The sequence below is a fragment of the Colias philodice genome, chromosome 21 (assembly GCF_061535455.1).
Source record: "Colias philodice isolate Cphi_HAF_F1 chromosome 21, ilColPhil1 Martin Lab GWU primary, whole genome shotgun sequence".
NCBI lineage: Eukaryota > Metazoa > Arthropoda > Insecta > Lepidoptera > Pieridae > Colias > Colias philodice.
The window spans coordinates 7390693-7409900 of NC_143106.1; the positions used below are offsets into that span (position 1 = coordinate 7390693).

At 33.8% G+C, this 19208-nt stretch overlaps 2 protein-coding genes across 2 annotated transcripts in view; both read right to left on the bottom strand.

Moving 5' to 3' along the window:
• Nucleotides 1-2455, bottom strand: part of LOC149479037 (fatty acid synthase-like) — a 40152-nt gene extending 37697 nt beyond the window's left edge. Inside the window, exon 1 of the mRNA XM_089708901.1 lies at nt 2391-2455. The gene's annotated coding sequence lies outside the window, so the exon portion shown is untranslated. The remainder of the gene's footprint in view (nt 1-2390) is intronic.
• Nucleotides 2456-9629: 7174 nt separating this feature from the next.
• On the bottom strand, nt 9630-19146 carry LOC149479038 (nose resistant to fluoxetine protein 6-like). Its single transcript, XM_089708442.1, has 13 exons — nt 19013-19146; nt 17847-17986; nt 16756-17080; nt 16552-16663; nt 15776-15860; nt 15177-15343; nt 14905-14983; nt 13598-13701; nt 12402-12572; nt 11687-11837; nt 10810-10996; nt 10270-10409; nt 9630-10177 (listed from the first exon to the last, which is right to left on the bottom strand). The coding sequence occupies exons 1-13, from the start codon at nt 19077-19079 to the stop codon at nt 9995-9997; spliced, it is 1911 nt and encodes a 636-aa protein (XP_089564568.1). The 5' UTR covers nt 19080-19146; the 3' UTR covers nt 9630-9994.
• Nucleotides 19147-19208: the final 62 nt, after the last annotated feature.

The window sequence follows — 19208 nt, forward strand, 5'->3', positions numbered from 1 at the left end:
CTGAAAATTTTCCGTCATTCCGATACTAGTAAAACAAATGCGAGATCAAAGGTCAAAAAGGTCGTTTTGCATAACATGACGACGACTTTTGAAATCTTGATATCTTATAAATGGGAAAAATGTATTTTTAATTAAAAATTACCTTTTATCATAAATTTTATAATCTACAATTTAGGCCCAAGTAACTTAATGATAAAACTCACCGTTTCGATGAAAATCACGAAAACACTTTTTTTCTTTTTAATTTTTTATGTCACTCTAACCTCCTAACATTACCCTCATACAAAAATCATTTCTTAAAAAGGAGCACAATATTTCTCCAAACCTACTTTAAAACCTCTCTTTGAAAAATTTCACTAATCTTTAAAGGTATTACCACAAAACAATTTAAACACAGTCTAACTTTAAACCAGGGATCTGTCACTTTAATAGATTTCTATGTGAAATACGACAATACCAGATTAGATAGAACGCGCGCTTAAAGTTAAACCCTGTCTAAAGTTTTTTGTGGTAAGACCACACCCCGGACACTCCATACAAAATTATCGTTTTGACAGTCACACTGTAGAGACTGCAAATGTGTGTGTTAAAGCTTTATGGTTGGCACATTTTTGACTACCGTAAAAAAAAATTCGCGTTTTTCTGATGAAATACATCCGTAAACAGCACAATATCTAACCATTTTCTACGAAAAACGATAATCACAAATCCAAAATAATAAAACTACTTTAAGTCAATTTGATTAATGTTGTCAATCTTCGTTGCGTATCGTCCCTCTAGAAAAATGTGGACCATTTTTAGCCTGATCGTGCGGGGTGAGGTACCTAAGTGATTAATTTTGGCGGGAGGCGGAGAGTGTCCGTTCTGTAGCGTTTAGCTACTATTATGTATTCTGTGGTAACTGGTAAGACACTTAAAGACGAAGTTAAAAAAAAAGATTTGAAACTTGGATAATAAAAGACAAAACGCTTGTCATCTATTTGTCTACAACTATCTAACTAATACGGTCAAACTCGAAGGCCAAATTAGACATTCGAAAGTACAAAATCCAACTGATAATCGATGAAATTGTCCATAAGAGTTCTAACAGGCGAACGATAAGTTGTGAATGGCAGAGGCTACTTCAGCCGTCGCCACATGTCGACGGCAGTCGTCGGCACGTCGACGGCAGCAGTCAATATGTCGACGGCTGCCGTCGACACGCAAAAACGGATGCCGTCAAACGTCAAACGCTTGCAGTTTGCCGTCCACGTCAAACTGCAAGCGTCGCCACTTGTCGACATATTTATTGACTGCTGCCGCCATCGCTTCGACGACTGCCGTCGACATGTGGCGACGGCTGAAGTAGCCTCTGCCGTTCACAACTTGCCGTTCGTCTGTAAGAACTCTTATTACATAGGTAATTAAAAAATAAAATATCAAAATTTTTCGTCATTCCGGTACTTATGTAGTTGGAAAAAAATATTTTGATTATAATGATTTTTGGCATCGTTATATATCTTAGAAAATATCTATTGATGCCTTTTATTTATTTATTCCATGATCAAAATATTAGGCCAAAAGTTATTAATTTAAGATAAACTTAGCGTTTCGGTGAAAATCGCGAATACCACTTTTAATAGGTATCCTATTGCACGCCTCATAAGCGAAGCGTTGAGGTGGGTACTACTGTCACTTCGCGCAAAACATCTGATTTTTCAAACTTAAAATGTCTTTATGTATCATACATTGCACTTGTAAGATAATACATACACACACATATTAAGAAAAAACACTATTTTTAACATTCATGATATTTTTGATGTCATTTTTGTTATTTAAACTAGTTAAAAAACAGTTTAAAAAAGTTCTGTCTTGGACTTCCGTGTGTCTGTATGTGCGGAGGATTTTCTTGTTAACACGATAGCGACCGAAATACTTTACTAATCGAGTCTTTTTTTTTCTCTTACGCTTGAGTACCTATGCTCAGGAATAGAACCCTTTCATTTTTCAGGGTCTGATTCGATGTGGTTTAATTGTTATTAAATAAACAAAAATAATAATTAATAAATAATTAAGTGTTAAAAAAAATTATGAGGCGTGCACTTTTGGATTTTCCAAAATATTTTTTTAATTATGTTTTGAACAATTGATTAAAATCGAAGATTTAAAATAAAATACAAATATTTATTACTAAAACTATTAGACAAAATTAAATTCAATTTTTATTATTCATATTACATATATCCAAAAGATGCAGAGACGTCGCGGAAAATGCAATACAAAGGGCAGCTTTCACACGTGCTAATAAAGTCGGTAGTCACCTAAGGTATATATTCGTTATTTATTTTTCATTTTAAGTTAGGTATAGACAACCTAAAAACAAGTGAAACTGGCTACTTATATCTTACCTACACTTAAACGGATCTATACTCCTAATACAAAAAAAATGTGAAGCACTCCCGAACACAACAACCCGACTGGGATAAAAATAATTGCAGTTACCATTTATATACCTTGATTAAATCTAAATAATTACGAATGGGTGACTGAATGGAATTTGAAATGAATTTTATAAATAATTAAGTATTGTTTAACGTTAACGTACGCTAGTTTCTAAATTGATGCATAAAGAAAATATATTTTTATTGAGAAAGGGGTATAGTCAAGGATCAATGGTACATTTTTTAACTTGATTTCTATTTATTATCAAGCTAATTTTCCGTGAGTAGCTTAATATTAATGAGAGAAACTATTTCCTGCAGAAAACTCGGTCGGTCACCGCCGTAGAGTAGCAAGCTTATCGGTCTTCTATCGGATACACTTTGGTGAGTGCGCTGCGGAACTGCACGATCTTGTTCTGCCATCCCCTTTCTTCCATCGATCGTCGAGGCGCACAGATTCTATGCATCGCCATATGGTAGACGTTCCATGTACCCGGACTAAGCGGTTCGATTCCACATTCTTTATCCGAACCGCAAGGGACTGGAACATGCTTCCTTAATCTGTCTGTGTTCCCCGACGAGTACAATATGGGGGTCTTCAAGCGTAGAGTGATTCCTACTGGTACCTTCTAGGGAAGCGCGTACAATCTTAAGACCACATCTCAGCTTAACATCAGGCGGGATTGTGGTCAAGCTCTTCCATATCGTCAATAAAAAAAAAACTCTCAATTGTGGTATCTAACAGAAGTAGTAAAGATATGAAGATTTTAGGATATTTAATATATTATTTTTCACAGTTTCACGGGATGGGATAAATATAATAAGAAACTTCTTTGGCAATATTCAAAGATTCCACCTTAAAATTTTATTTTCTTCGCGCCAATAGAAGTCTCAAATCACATCAAAATAAACCGTCTGATCCTGGACTAAAAATTATTACTTGACTTAATTATAAATTTGAAAACTATGGTTCCAGTTTTATTTAAATGATCCATTCCATCCGGTTATTATTAATGAAAATAAAAACATGACTCCACCTTTACTTTACTGAAAACATTATGGTTATATTTGAATATGTTTAACTAGCTTTCTACCCGCGTGTACGTCCGTGTGATTATTGTAGTTATTGTGTCAATTGTTGATATTTTTTTATACTTAGTTGTAAAAAGAATGATATTTTCTAAAAAATTAGGTACTACTGCTATTTTACTGCCTTACATGCACCCTATATTTCAGTTTTAAGTTTCCAATCCTAATTATATGTATTTCCTTTTTATAATATACAGTATACTAGCACTAGCAAACAGGTACGTAAAGCTGGCGATGAAAAATTAGCGAAATTAAAAAAAAACAACACCAGAATTTGTTGCTTATTTGTTGCTAATTAGTTGCTATAATGATGATTTTGTTGCTCAACCCGTTCGCTGAAAATCAGCAACAGTTCTAGCTTAACGTTAAGGTAGCGTGCAGAAATCGGAAAAAGGGATGGATCGTTCCAAAAATGAAGATGAATTTGTTGCTAATTTGTTGCTGCATAAAAACAGTGAAAATTTTAAATTTTTTTCATTGGCGCCAAAAATAACACTGGCCATGTCAACTTAATTGTCGATTTTCGGTAGTGAAACATAAAAATAAATTTGTTGCTCCTCACATCGTTCACTGGCAAAGTGTACAGAGCCAGCAACAAAATAGAAACCGGAAGTAGAGTTAATTTTGAAACCGGTTTGCTAGAAAATCGTCCACGCCAGCTTAACTGCCGATTTTCGGTAGTGAAACTTAAAAAAAAAATTGTTGCTCCTCACATCGTTCACCGGCACAGTGAACAGAGCCAGCAACAAAATAGAAACCGGAAGTAGAGTTAATTTTGAAAACGGTTTGCTAGAAAATCGTCCACGCCAGCTTAACTGTCGATTTTCGGTAGTGAAACATAAAAAAAAAATTTGTTGCTCCTCACATCGTTCACCGGCACAGTGTACAGAGCCAGCAACAAAATAGAAACCGGAAGTAGAGTTAATTTTGAAACCGGTTTGCTAGAAAATCGTCCAAGCCAGCTTAACTGTCGATTTTCGGTAGTGAAACATAAAAAAAAAATTTGTTGCTCCTCACATCGTTCACCGGCACAGTGAACAGAGCCAGCAACAAAATAGAAACCGGAAGTAGAGTTAATTTTGAAACCGGTTTGCTAGAAAATCGTCCACGCCAGCTTAACTGTCGATTTTCGGTAGTGAAACATAAAAAAAAATTTGTTGCTCCTCACATCGTTCACCGGCACAGTGTACAGAGCCAGCAACAAAATAGAAACCGGAAGTAGAGTTAATTTTTAAACCGGTTTGCTAGAAAATCGTCCACGCCAGCTTAACTGTCGATTTTCGGTAGTGAAACATAAAAAAAAAATTTGTTGCTCCTCACATCGTTCACCGGCACAGTGTACAGAGCCAGCAACAAAATAGAAACCGGAAGTAGAGTTAATTTTGAAACCGGTTTGCTAGAAAATCGTCCACGCCAGCTTAACTGTCGATTTTCGGTAGTGAAACATAAAAAAAAAATTTGTTGCTCCTCACATCGTTCACCGGCACAGTGTACAGAGCCAGCAACAAAATAGAAACCGGAAGTAGAGTTAATTTTTAAACCGGTTTGCTAGAAAATCGTCCACGCCAGCTTAACTGTCGATTTTCGGTAGTGAAACATAAAAAAAAAATTTGTTGCTCCTCACATCGTTCACCGGCACAGTGTACAGAGCCAGCAACAAAATAGAAACCGGAGGTAGAGTTAATTTTGAAACCGGTTTGCTAGAACATCGTCCACGCCAGCTTAACTGTCGATTTTCGGTAGTGAAACATAAAAAAAAAATTTGTTGCTCCTCACATTGTTCACCGGCACAGTGTACAGAGCCAGCAACAAAATAGAAACCGGAAGTAGAGTTAATTTTTAAACCGGTTTGCTAGAAAATCGTCCACGCCAGCTTAACTGTCGATTTTCGGTAGTGAAACATAAAAAAAAAATTTGTTGCTCCTCACATCGTTCACCGGCACAGTGTACAGAGCCAGCAACAAAATAGAAACCGGAAGTAGAGTTAATTTTGAAACCGGTTTGCTAGAAAATCGTCCACGCCAGCTTAACTGTCGATTTTCGGTAGTGAAACATAAAAAAAAAATTTGTTGCTCCTCACATCGTTCACCGGCACAGTGTACAGAGCCAGCAACAAAATAGTTAAATTGAACAAGCGCTCTTAGACAATATTATAATACATATATAAGTGCTTTCGCGGTTTTGCGTACAAAATAATATTGTCATTGTAGTACCCTCGGACGGTGAAGTGGTGAGTGTACCAAAGTACATGAAGATTAATAAGAATAATTATTGTGTTATCGTCTCCTCAAGCACGTAAACACTTCTTTGCAAGAAAAACGGGCACCTTAGATTTTCTCACGTATTTTTAGTATAAACAGTTGTTAAAGGAATTTGATGCAATAAAATAAAATAAATATTATTTACTGCTGGCGTGGACGATTTTCTAGCAAACCGGTTTAAAAATTAACTCTACTTCCGGTTTCTATTTTGTTGCTGGCTCTGTACACTGTGCCGGTGAACGATGTGAGGAGCAACAAATTTTTTTTTTATGTTTCACTACCGAAAATCGACAGTTAAGCTGGCGTGGACGATTTTCTAGCAAACCGGTTTCAAAATTAACTTTACTTCCGGTTTCTATTTTGTTGCTGGCTCTGTACACTGTGCCGGTGAACGATGTCAGGAGCAACAAATTTTTTTTTTTATGTTTCACTACCGAAAATCGACAGTTAAGCTGGCGTGGACGATTTTCTAGCAAACCGGTTTCAAAATTAACTCTACTTCCGGTTTCTATTTTGTTGCTGGCTCTGAACACTGTGCCGGTGAACGATGTGAGGAGCAACAAATTTTTTTTTTATGTTTCACTACCGAAAATCGACAGTTAAGCTGGCTTGGACGATTTTCTAGCAAACCGGTTTCAAAATTAACTCTACTTCCGGTTTCTATTTTGTTGCTGGCTCTGTACACTGTGCCGGTGAACGATGTGAGGAGCAACAAATTTTTTTTTATGTTTCACTACAAAAAATCGACAGTTAAGCTGGCGTGGACGATTTTCTAGCAAACCGGTTTCAAAATTAACTCTACTTCCGGTTTCTATTTTGTTGCTGGCTCTGTACACTGTGCCGGTGAACGATGTGAGGAGCAACAAATTTTTTTTTTATGTTTCACTACCGAAAATCGACAGTTAAGCTGGCTTGGACGATTTTCTAGCAAACCGGTTTCAAAATTAACTCTACTTCCGGTTTCTATTTTGTTGCTGGCTCTGAACACTGTGCCGGTGAACGATGTGAGGAGCAACAAATTTTTTTTTTATGTTTCACTACCGAAAATCGACAGTTAAGCTGGCTTGTACGATTTTCTAGCAAACCGGTTTCAAAATTAACTCTACTTCCGGTTTCTATTTTGTTGCTGGCTCTGTACACTGTGCCGGTGAACGATGTGAGGAGCAACAAATTTTTTTTTTATGTTTCACTACCGAAAATCGACAGTTAAGCTGGCGTGGACGATTTTCTAGCAAACCGGTTTCAAAATTAACTCTACTTCCGGTTTCTATTTTGTTGCTGGCTCTGTACACTTTGCTTGTGAACGATGTGAGGAGCAACAAATTTTTTTTTATGTTTCACTACCGAAAATCGACAATTAAGTTGACATGGCCAGTGTTATTTTTGGCGCCAATGAAAAAAATTTAAAATTTTCACTGTTTTTATGCAGCAACAAATTAGCAACAAATTCATCTGCATTTTTGGAACGATCCATCCCTTTTTCCGATTTCTGCACGCTACCTTAACGTTAAGCTAGAACTGTTGCTGATTTTCAGCGAAAGGGTTGAGCAACAAAATCGTCATTATAGCAACTAATTAGCAACAAATAAGCAACAAATTCTGGTGTTGTTTTTTTTTAATTTCGCTAATTTTTCATCGCCAGCTTTACGTACCTCTAGCAAACACACACATCATCGTCTTCTCTAAAAAAATTTTTTTTTTTCATTTCTCGCTTTTGCCTTTATACTAAGGACTGTATATATAATTATTGCATTTTTTTACGTTTACACAAACAACCATACAAACTTTTCAGCATCATATAGTGGCATAAGTAAAAATGGCACGCTGTCATTGATTTTCTTAAACTATTACTAATTGAAGAAACATAATAGAATTAAATGTAATTTATTTGCTAATATATAATAATGTATACTACATGACGAATCAGATTCCAAAGGGTAAGTAATAAATTTTAATATCTAAATAAAACTTTCTTATGAAACTAGCTGTATACCATGGATTCGCTCGGAGAGACATTTTAGTCTATCCGAGCATAATATGTTGTTTTTACATTTCAATCCAAGCTAAGAATAAAACTTACAAAGCACACTTCATAAAATTATTATACGTTACACAAAATCTATAGTAGATATATACATATTAACGCTCCTTCTTGAATTATAGATAGTTATAGTGTAAAAACACGCCTTTCCACTCAAATATATTTTGATTTTTAATAAAATTCTAAATTTTCTTGGGATGTAAATAAAATAAAAAATAATATTTTAAAGTTACACATTTATAAATAAATCCTATCCATACAGACAAGCAATCAAATCTACAATACACACATTCTCACCCACATATACAAACAATACTTCTACCAAAGTTTCCAAAATATCAATAAATTAATCTTATTTTTTTTTTAATGCGAACGAATAGAAAAAACATCGTGGCTTCAAACTTGCGTTTTTGAGGCTTGAGGTCTTCGAGGCTACCGATGACCTCCGAGACAATGTGGACATTGAGCGGGAGCGACGGGCGTTGGCGGTTAGAGCCAATATGTTGGCTCGTAGATTTGCTCGTTGTAGTAAAGACGTAAAAATAATGCTTTTTAAGGCGTTCTGTCAGAATCTCTACACGAGCAGTCTATGGGCCAGCTATGCGGATCGATCGCTAAATGCTCTTCGTGTCCTGTATAATAATGCCTTCCGAATGCTGTTGAAACTGCCACGCTTCTGCAGCGCCTCCGGGATGTTCGCTCAAGCACACACATCGGATTTCTGGGCCGTCATTCGCAAAAAAACAGCTTCTCTTTTAATGAGAGTGCGGGGCAGTTCCAACAGTATTATAAGAACCATCGCGGAGGATGTAAGTGCGCCAATCATGGGACACTTTGTGCGCACACTTGTTGCGTCAAAGCGACATGTCTACGCGTAGAGTGTCCTATGGTGGACTTAGTTTTTAGTTTTTTTAGATGTAATTTTACTAACATTAATACTTAGGTTTATTTTTTTACTAACAAATGGATCTACGATATCCGAATTTTTGATGCTAAATAAAAATTAACCGTCGTGTACTTGTTTTTTAGCGTTTTCTTTTGCTAATCTTTCGCATTTCTTACATCATAATGTATTTTTTAATTCGAATTTGAATTATAGATTACATATTTTGTTCGTATAGTCGCTTGTTATTACGTATATGTAACAGGGTGTAATCGTTAAGTGTGCACAGGCGATTATTCCGTAACTATTACAGATATCAAAAAACTGTAAACTGATATCGAAAGTACGGTACTATGCCAAATGAGTAAAATAACAATTATAACTTTTTAAAAATAAAACGAGCGATTATGCCGTAATTTATTAAATAATTCATAATCATACATAGGTACCTAATTATAAAAATCAATAAATTATTGCCACATCAATAGAATCGCATACATTGATCAGATTACATTATTAGAGATTGTCTAATCTAAAAATGAACGCCCTTCCACTAAACTTCATTGTTTCAATGTGTGAGGACAAATAATTATTGAACCACTTTTATATGTGTGCGCGCGGCGATTCTACTGCAAACTTTGACTTTCGCGCACTGATTTGTCAACTAATCGGGCGATCAGTTCAGGTGCCTAGCATTGTATGGCGGGGAGAGTGCGCTATGTACGGAATGACACGTCCGTTCTGTCGTGCATCGCGTCATTTATGCACTAGTTGGCCAACTGGTCCTGTCGTTCGGGCATGGACAGGACTGGAGGACTGAACGACCAATGAGGCAGACCAATTTGTGTGTATTGCGTCTATACACGTACTTTGAATGTGAGCGTAAACACAGTGGAGGGGCGTTCATTTTTAGATTAGACAATCTATACTTCCATGCTTTTTATTTCACTCATTTGACTATCATGGATTCAGATCTCATATTTTTAGTTCTGTTTTGGAACGAAGTTCCTTATCCCGCGGTACGCTGACAGGGGGCTAGGCAAGCGCCACGAAAAATCCTCACGACACTTTTGCTATGGTGTATGTTTATAGCAAAAGTGTATTAGCATTCCTTCACTTATTTTATTTATCATTTAACTCCTTAATATTGTTAATTTATTTGATTATACCTCCTATAATACTAATTTCAAAACGAAAAGAACTTCGTTCCAATCGCAATCCACAAATTCACACCGCAGACATTTCTTTATTGTATTACATTCACTATACTACTTAATACAGTTTGATCTTCTTAATATTATATCAAAGTGTTTGCTTCTATTACGTTTTTCTCCTTTAAACTGCTCTTGCTTGTTTTCCGATGACTTGTGTCTCTCGCTCTAATCGTGTCTATGATTCCCAAGAATGGCGCCTCAACGAAAATGTATAAAACAATTGCCGTTAAAAAAGAGATGAAAACATTTCCTAGTGTTATATCGAACTGAAACAATGAATATAATTGTATAAATTACATATTTAAATACAGTAGTAGTTGTCGCAATATTATAAAGTTTCTCTATTAATATTACTTACTAAATGTATAATGTTTGACCGTATCATGAGACTGGAACCAGCTATCGCTCTGAAAAAGGCTTCGTGACAGAGGTAAGCGCAAAAGGAAACTCTGCATAATACCGTCCAAATTCGTGCCTCCAAGAATCCGCGAAGAGTAGCTGAAAAATAGTAAGTATAAATTTTTTAATATTTAAAAATAGTAAGTATTAATTTTTTTATTCACAGGGTCTACGTCTACTAAATCAGTAATTGCACCCCATATATTTGTAAGTTAATTGAAAACGTAAAACTAACATGACGGGAACGAAAGTGCAAATAATTAGCAAAGTCTGAAATAATGCTTGCACTCTTGTTGCACTCTTATAAAAAGAAAGATCCTTTTCCTTACATATATTGATCTGATGTTATCGGCTTTTCTGTTTCCCAGATTTTTCTACTTCTATACCCAATGATTATTATCATACTATTACATTTATGGTGCCCAAATAATTCTGACCAATTTTGTGCCAATATCCTCGTGTTAAATAAAACAATAAATCGATCCGAAATAATACTCACTCTCAAATCTGAACACGCATCCAAGTATCAGTACCGCGAAGCACATCCCAAACAACGGCTTCAGCAGTACAGAATACAAGACTCGAATGTATATAGAGAGACGTGGCCCGTCTCTGTATGCGGCCATGCCTGCAAGAGTGACGGCAAAGGCTACTGGTATAGTTGCGTAGTACAGGAAGAGGTACCTCTGAAAATTAATATTTAACTCAATACGCTGATGGTTTTGTAATCTTCTTCACTTTAAACTCTTACTACTCTCTACTCTTCTTCTCTTCTAAAAAGTGGGCGAAGCCGCGTGTGTTAAGGTTGACTGACTGACTAATATAGATAAGTTGATATAGATTAAATTGCACAGCTCAAACTACTAGAACGATCGAGCTAATAGCCACTATGATTTAGGAATCCACTAAGAAAGGTTTTTTATCTATAGGTACTATCTATACTTCTATACTAATATTATAAAGAGGAAAGGTTTGTAATTATGTATGTATGTATGTACCTATGGTTTTCACGCATAAACTACTGGACCGATTTTGATGAAATTTGGCACAGATAATCTTTAGACCCTGAGAAAGAACATAGGCTACCTTTTATTGCGAAATATGTACCACGGGCGAAGCCGGGGTGGACCGCTAGTATATAATATATATATATTTATTGCTACCGCCAGGAAGTAAAAATAGGAGATGAAAGTTTGTATCATGAAAATTAATATGTAGAGCTGTTTGTCTGTTTGCTTTAACATTCTCTAGAACTACTTAAACTGGTTCGATTTGCAAACTTTCCATCATTCGCGAAGATAGCGGGCCCTTTCGGTTAGAAACAATTTTGGATCATATCATAAAGACTAAAATCGTAATTAATAAATAGAACTTACCTTATACTTTTTAATATCAAAGTTGCTATTTTGTAAGTGGTATATAATAAATCCCAGGGCAAGGCCGATGACAAAGCTTGATATGTTTGTGTGCGCGGGCTTGTATACATGCACAAATGTTGGGTCAGTAACGAACATAGTTCTTACTGCTCTGAAATCAATTGATATAAAATAATAAATCACTATTTAGTCTATGAAGGAAAATCTAAAGAAACTATATTTTAAATAGTTATGGTGTTATTAATTTTGGGTAAATAATAAGACGCGACATGGACTATGGGTTCCGTACAAATAAGCATTTTATTCTTCTAAAATTATCCCGGAATATTCCTAATAGGCTTTCATAATGAGATACAGCCTGGTGACAGACGGACGGAAAGACATACAGACAGTGAAGTGTCAGTTATAGGGTCTCGTTTTAATCTTTCGGTATAACTCTATAAATGAAAATAATTTCAAATCTGCGAAATGGAAATCAAGTTATCCTTCCATAACAACTAATCTATACTAATATTATAAATTTGAAGAGTTGGTTTGTTTGAACGCGCTAATCTCGGGAACTAATCCGATTTGAAAAATTCTTTAGGTGTTACATAGCCCATTTATCGAGGAAGGCTATAGGCTATATATATCATCACGCTAAGACCAACAGGAGCGGAGCCACGCGGGTGAAACCGCGCGGCACAGCTAGTCAACTATAAATTGGTTAACTTACTCAAACGTTAGTACTAGTGTACCATTCAGATCTTGGAAGTACGTATGAAAAGCTGGTGCTATAACTCCAATCACCAACAAGATGGCCAGAACCATTCTCCTTATAAGTCCTTTACATAACACACAGACGATCAAACCGAGTATATGTAATTGCAAATCTGCTGCTAAGTACCTGAAATATTGTATAAATTAAATGAAATAAAAAATAGCAAAACAGAAAATCACATGCGCAGTATTATAATTCTCTTTTCGTGATAGTAGTTTAGTCAGTACTCAGTCCTGTTATGAAATTAAATAAAAATAAAAATAATTTATTGGACAAGGCTCCTTACATCGAATTATAGACCCTAAACTACTAATATAGCTCTCGCTGTATTTCAGGAGTCTGAGCCTTCCCGATACAATACATTAGAATAGTTCAATAGCAATTAGTTTCAAAGAAAAGTTCAATCGAAGTTCAGTTTCTCCTGAGGTTAACATAATATGCAATTGTCCTTTTTTTTCACGCATACATATTATAATAATATGAATAAGTACTTAAATTAGTATTATTCAGAGTTATATTTTTTAATGAACCGCCAAAGGATTGAAAACTGAAAGCATTTTGATTTCAATTAATTACTTCTTTGTCTCAATATATGATGTTAAAATTGAACCTTTTGGGGTTCCGTAACGTCTTAAATACTAATTCCAGTGTGGAAGACAGTTAGAGCTATAACGGTCGTCTAGCGCCATCACTTTCTCAAACTGGAATAAGTAATGCTATAAGACGATATACTACATACTTTAAGATATGTACAATCAGCGAGCATATGGGATATATGCTCGTTGTGTACAACGTACATAATATACTGTTGTCAGAAAAATCTTGGCGAGGAATGCGAAATAGGCGAAAAGAAAAATACCTAAATGCCAATTGACCTATTGAGAAGGCTTGTTGTATGAAAATGTAAAAATGCTTGCGAATAGCAAGAAAAGTGTTCAAATAATTATTAATTACCCGCTAGGGTCCGCCCCGGCTCGCCCGTGGTACATATTTCGCAATAAAAAGTAGCCTATGTCCTTTCTCAGGTATCAAAATATCTCCACACCAAATTTCATGCAAATTGGTTCAGTAGTTTAGGCGTGATTGAGTAACAGACAGACAGACAGAGTTACTTTCGCATTTATAATATTAGTATGGATTAACGTACTAACCAGGCGTGAGGCATGCACTGGCCATTATTATAATAATTGTTTATGTAAATAAGATGGGACCACCATGATTGGCGGCAATCGTCCACTGCGTCGTTTACTACTCTCTAAAAAAGAAAAAAGAACGTTTTTCAAACATTACAAAATTAAGAAACGTAATACGGAAAATAAAACGTAAAAAGTATTTACAAGATATTTTGTAAAGAGTCATTGTGTAAGTAATTTTTAATTTACGTTTGCCCTTCGTTTGCCCCTGTCAGTTCAAGTTTGATATTCAACATCAGATAGTAAAAAAATTGAAGGCTTCTTAGGATTTATTAAAGTAAAAATTGGGTATAATGTTTAAATTGGGTATAATCTTTTTAATTATTTATATAAACATAACGTTTAAATTAATTTATTTTAAAGGCTGTCTTACCATAAAAAACTTTAGACAGGGTTCTCTTTAATCTGGTTCTGTCGTATTTCACATAGACAACTATTAAAGAGACCATAGAAATCTAAATAACAAGACACATAGAAGTGCTGTAATGTCATAATTCGTATGAAAACCGCTGTCGCCAAAATCAACACATTCAAACCGAAAGCTAAACAGTACACACAAGTAAACTATGCCTTTTATTGGACAGCTTGATTTTAGTGAAAACTAACTTATCTATTAAATTAAGCTTTTGAATATGTATCCTAACGCACGAATTTACGGTTTATTTTAGAATAACATCCCTAAGTATATGAGACTTTTTGCTCCAATACGAACAAACGTGATAATAAGAATGGTCGACTGTGTCATTCATTGTTATTTCGATTACTATGGTGACACTCGTAATACTTGTAAATATTCTATAATTTTAAGGAAAAACGGCATTATTTCTAAAAAAAAATATTTTCCGATGAAATATTATTCCTTTATAAGTATAATTACAACTTGTGGAAGAATTTCCGCAATGGGAATTGCTGAAACACACCATGTATACACTCATACGTCTCCAGAGCAACTGAACAGTGACGAATGCACTGGTGATGTGCAAATCACCTGAGTGGCGACAAGGTCACGCACGCTTACGACTTCTAGTGTCTTGTTATTTAGATTTCTATGAAAGAGACATATCCATGGTTTAAAGTTATACTGTTCAAATTGTTTTGTGGTAATACCATGACAGTCTAATAGTATCTAATATAATTAAAATTATTAATATTCTTATATCGGTTTAATTACAATCATAGGGATAAAATTAAAAATGAAAATTTTAACTGTACCTACTAGAAAATTGCTCTATAAGTAGTCAAAATGTCCATAGTATGAATATTACCTTCCAAAAAGGTCCCGATCCAGCGTATCTAAGCCATGTAGAGGTAAATACTAAAACCACTGCGTAAGGTGGAGTCAATCTTGAAGAAACAAAGAATAATACAAATAAACACGCAATACATACCAATGAAGAATACATGCCAAGAAAATATTAAATTCAGTTTAAAGCAACCTAGGATGCTTTAAACTTAGGTATTTTAGTGGATAGAACAATTTGAAATCAATTCAATACAAAATATATTCATATTATCTAGATAATTGTTAAAAAAATACCTTAACCATCGCAAACCAATTCTCTTCGGTATTTCAAACCAGTTCAATGTTTTGGTCTCCGCCGCGATTTGCAGATTGTATGCCAGCAATAGTCCCGATATTACGAAAAATATTTGAACAACAATCGTACCATTGTATAGCAATTGATATGCCACATTGTCATGACTCTGTAACAGGGAAATATGTTATAGTCCCCAAAAGGGGTAGATTAAAACAAACGAACATTTTTTCTAACTATCTAGCTTTCCGCCTGCTGATCATCAAGGGAAATGCCGCATAGTTCCCGATCATGTAGGATTTCTGGAATAACACCTATCCCATGTCCGTTTCAAACTATAGGTATTCATACCAAAACCAAATTTCGTCCGAATCGGTTAGGTGGTTTAGGCGTGAAGAAGAGAGACAGTTATTGTCGCATTAATTTATTATTAGGATTAGGATAAAAAAAAATCAGTCAAGGTGTAATTAATAAAAGCACTTTTGCTTTTCAAAGAAACAATCTTCGTGATGGCTGTCAATGTTAAGGACTGTCCCAGAATTTAATTTACAATAGATAAATAAATATATAGGTAAGTAAGAAACTCACCACTCTAACTTACCAATTCCAAAAAGTGTACATTCTGACAAAATATCACCAATGGTAATATTGAATGTCCAACAATAACCAGAGATATTGTTAATGTTCTGTGAAATTAACATTATTACAACAACTATTTGTTTAATGCTTAAATAAATAAATAATTATTAAATATTTACAGAAGTATTCTATAATTCTACGAGAACTTGAGAAAATCTGCACTTATTAAAAAACACAAATGAGACATTGATTATTATCTACTGCAGAATATAATTAAATATGAAAAACAAATGTAAATTAATAATAAGTATTTAAATTTTTCCAGTATTTACCTATTATTCGACCTTGTAAAAAAAATGACATTCGTTGTTCTTATTTGAATAAATACATATTTACGTTAATTTATGTAATTAATTTTTTGCATATAAAATTATGTACTTGCTTGTTTCGTAATCATATTTAAGATTATCCTATATATGATTACAAATAAATAATGAAATGAACAGAGATAGTTAAATATTTACATCTCTACATGAAACAGAAGACCTGACGAACCACAACCAACCAATCTTTAGGGTATAATATTATGTAGTTATAATAATATGTACTACTAACTTATATTATAGATGCAAGCTAAACAATAAATAACAAAGCAGCCGTGTTTATCTAGTTTAAGTTTTTTGATAAACCCGCATGTAAAGTCATAACCAATTAACATACTTAAATAAACAATTTATCCAAGCAACAATAAAATGATAAGAAAAACAATTGTGCTTAAAGAGACAAATAAAAACTTACTTCAATGCATCCAAACATCTAAGTCGGTTCTGCCGAGAGTCAGGCCTGTCGCGGATATTGACTATTTTTGAGCAATTTCTTGCTAATGAAAAGTTAATAAGATATTTATTACCTGAAAGTAAACCACTCTATTTTATAATGATTTTTCAAAACGATCAAACCCATTTAAAGCCAAGCATATTAATAATTCAATTATTGAATTACCATGTTTTTCATTACGCCTAACATAAAGAAAATCGTAAAAGCTTGCTATTATGTTGATCATTATTATCGATAAAACCACAACAACAACTGCTATATCTCCACCGTCAATTACCATTTCTTCGTCGGATTTCGTGCATTGAAAGTTATCAAATACTTTGGCCTTTAGTTTGTATTCGTTCCATAATGACTCGTTGAGGCATCCCTCAAGGCTCTCCTTTGTGCCCACTGCTTTATCTTTTATATAACTTCGACATGACTGCGTTAAACATATTCCGTAATATGGTTTTGTATGGTTGAAATGACGATCACTGTTTTCTGAGTACTCCTGAAATTCATTATATAAATATTTATTATGTATAATAATCAAAATAAATATGTACGTCGTGGTTTCATTGAAATATTCATTGTAACCTTCGCAATGACAGATCAATCAATTCAATATATGACAATATTTAAATAAATAATTAATTTTGGTTCTTCGTATTTTAATTAATTAACGTAGGTAAAGTTGATACTTCATTTATAGGAAGATTCTCTAGTACTACATAACAATTTTATAAATATAGGTACTATCACCAATAGAAAATTACCTAGAAATATTATAATTACCTAAATTGCAAGCTTTCAACTCGAATGAGTTGAAAGCTGTAATGTAATCTATCTTATAATAATAAATTCAGAAATAAATAATTTTTCATCTGTTTTGAATATTTCCTGTACATGTTTTGCATTGATTTCGATATTAGATAGATTATTTCGAAGACGTTATATCATTAATAGCTTCACAATGAAAATAAAATTGTAAACCTGTTTGAAATAAATTTTAAGTATTAAAGATGACATCTATTAATATGTATAGTTAGACGAATATCTACTCACTACTATTAAGGCAAAATATTTTAAATCAATGTGTAACTTCATGGTGGAAAACGAACTCGTCAGTGACGGTTAAAATAATAGTCGTCGGTGTTAAGACTTAAGAGCTCGATCCATTATTGACCTTATAGTAAAGTAAAAGACATTGCTTTTTTTCATTATTTTGTAACTGTCTTTGGTTACTTTTTAGTTTTTTCTTGATACAAAATTCTCACCTGAATCATAGTCAAAAGGTTACTTGGTGCATCAGACACTAGAGCGAATTCCACAGCACAATAAATACCATTAGGTTCATTTAAACATTTATCATAATTATCTAGTTGAAATTGTGGTGGCATACGATTGTATTCCGTTACTGAAAGAAATATTCTCGTATTATTATTACACGAACACTTATGTATCTACCTTTTGGGATTTTCTTGGCGAACAGGGTTAGTTGAGATTGAGTTGATGTGATGTTTTAAAAAAATGTATTATTGACTGTCTCTTTTGTTATATGTTTAAGTTATCGGTAACAATTAAAGAGTGAAGCTAAAATTTTTTAAATTAAATAGGTGTATCTACATTTTTACTTTTGTGGTAAAGGTATTATTATTTCGACCGCCTCCTTGGTTGATGCGTGAGCGTAAAACCGAGGGGACCTGGGTTCGATTTAGGTGAAGAAAAAAATGTACGTAATACTAAAAAAAGTTAGGTTTTCAGTAGTTTTCAAATCTCAAAAACTTTTCTTATCCTGTAAACTTTTAAAAGTATTTCATATATACTTACTAAATCTGTTTCGATTTATTGATATAAATATAATATATAAATATAAATATCTAAAAAGAATAACCGAGTAAATTATGAATTTATGATACTCTTACGATTAGCACTTGATTACTATCCTTGACTCTTACAAGGTAACCAGTTATGGTAGCTATTGTGTAATAAAACATAATTATAGTTCTCTGTATACAAACAGTTACCTACCTATTTAATTATACATAAGCGTACTGGCTTAGAGGTATTTGGAAAATAATTTGTACTCTACTTGTCTCTACGGTCTCTACCTACTCTACTCTCAATTACGATGATTAGAAAAAAATGTCATTAAATTGAAAATAATGATTCAGTGAACTCTTCATATAACTCATTTTACAAGAGATCGCTTTTAGAATTCACTGCATGATAGAGTAAACTCCTCTAATGCAGGCAGTTTTAACTTTAATAAAAAAAATAACTAATAAATAATAATCCAAAGTCATACTCAAGGAATAAATTGCTAACATTTTTTAACCCAGGTAAACTCAGGTTAAATTATATTTTATATACCTACTAACAAATAAAAACAATATCAGATATAAGATAGAGATATGATGATGATTTAAAATACAATACTCACGATTTAACCTATAGATAACAGCATAGCTGCTATGCAAAATTCCCATTAATATAATCACCATCTTCATGGCACTAAATTAAATTCACGAAAGCCTTAAAAATACTACAATTTACAACTTGTATCCGCCTGCAAGGTCTGCTATCAACTAAAAGTGGATTTCTCGTTATATTACGAGACATATTAAGTTCATTGCCAA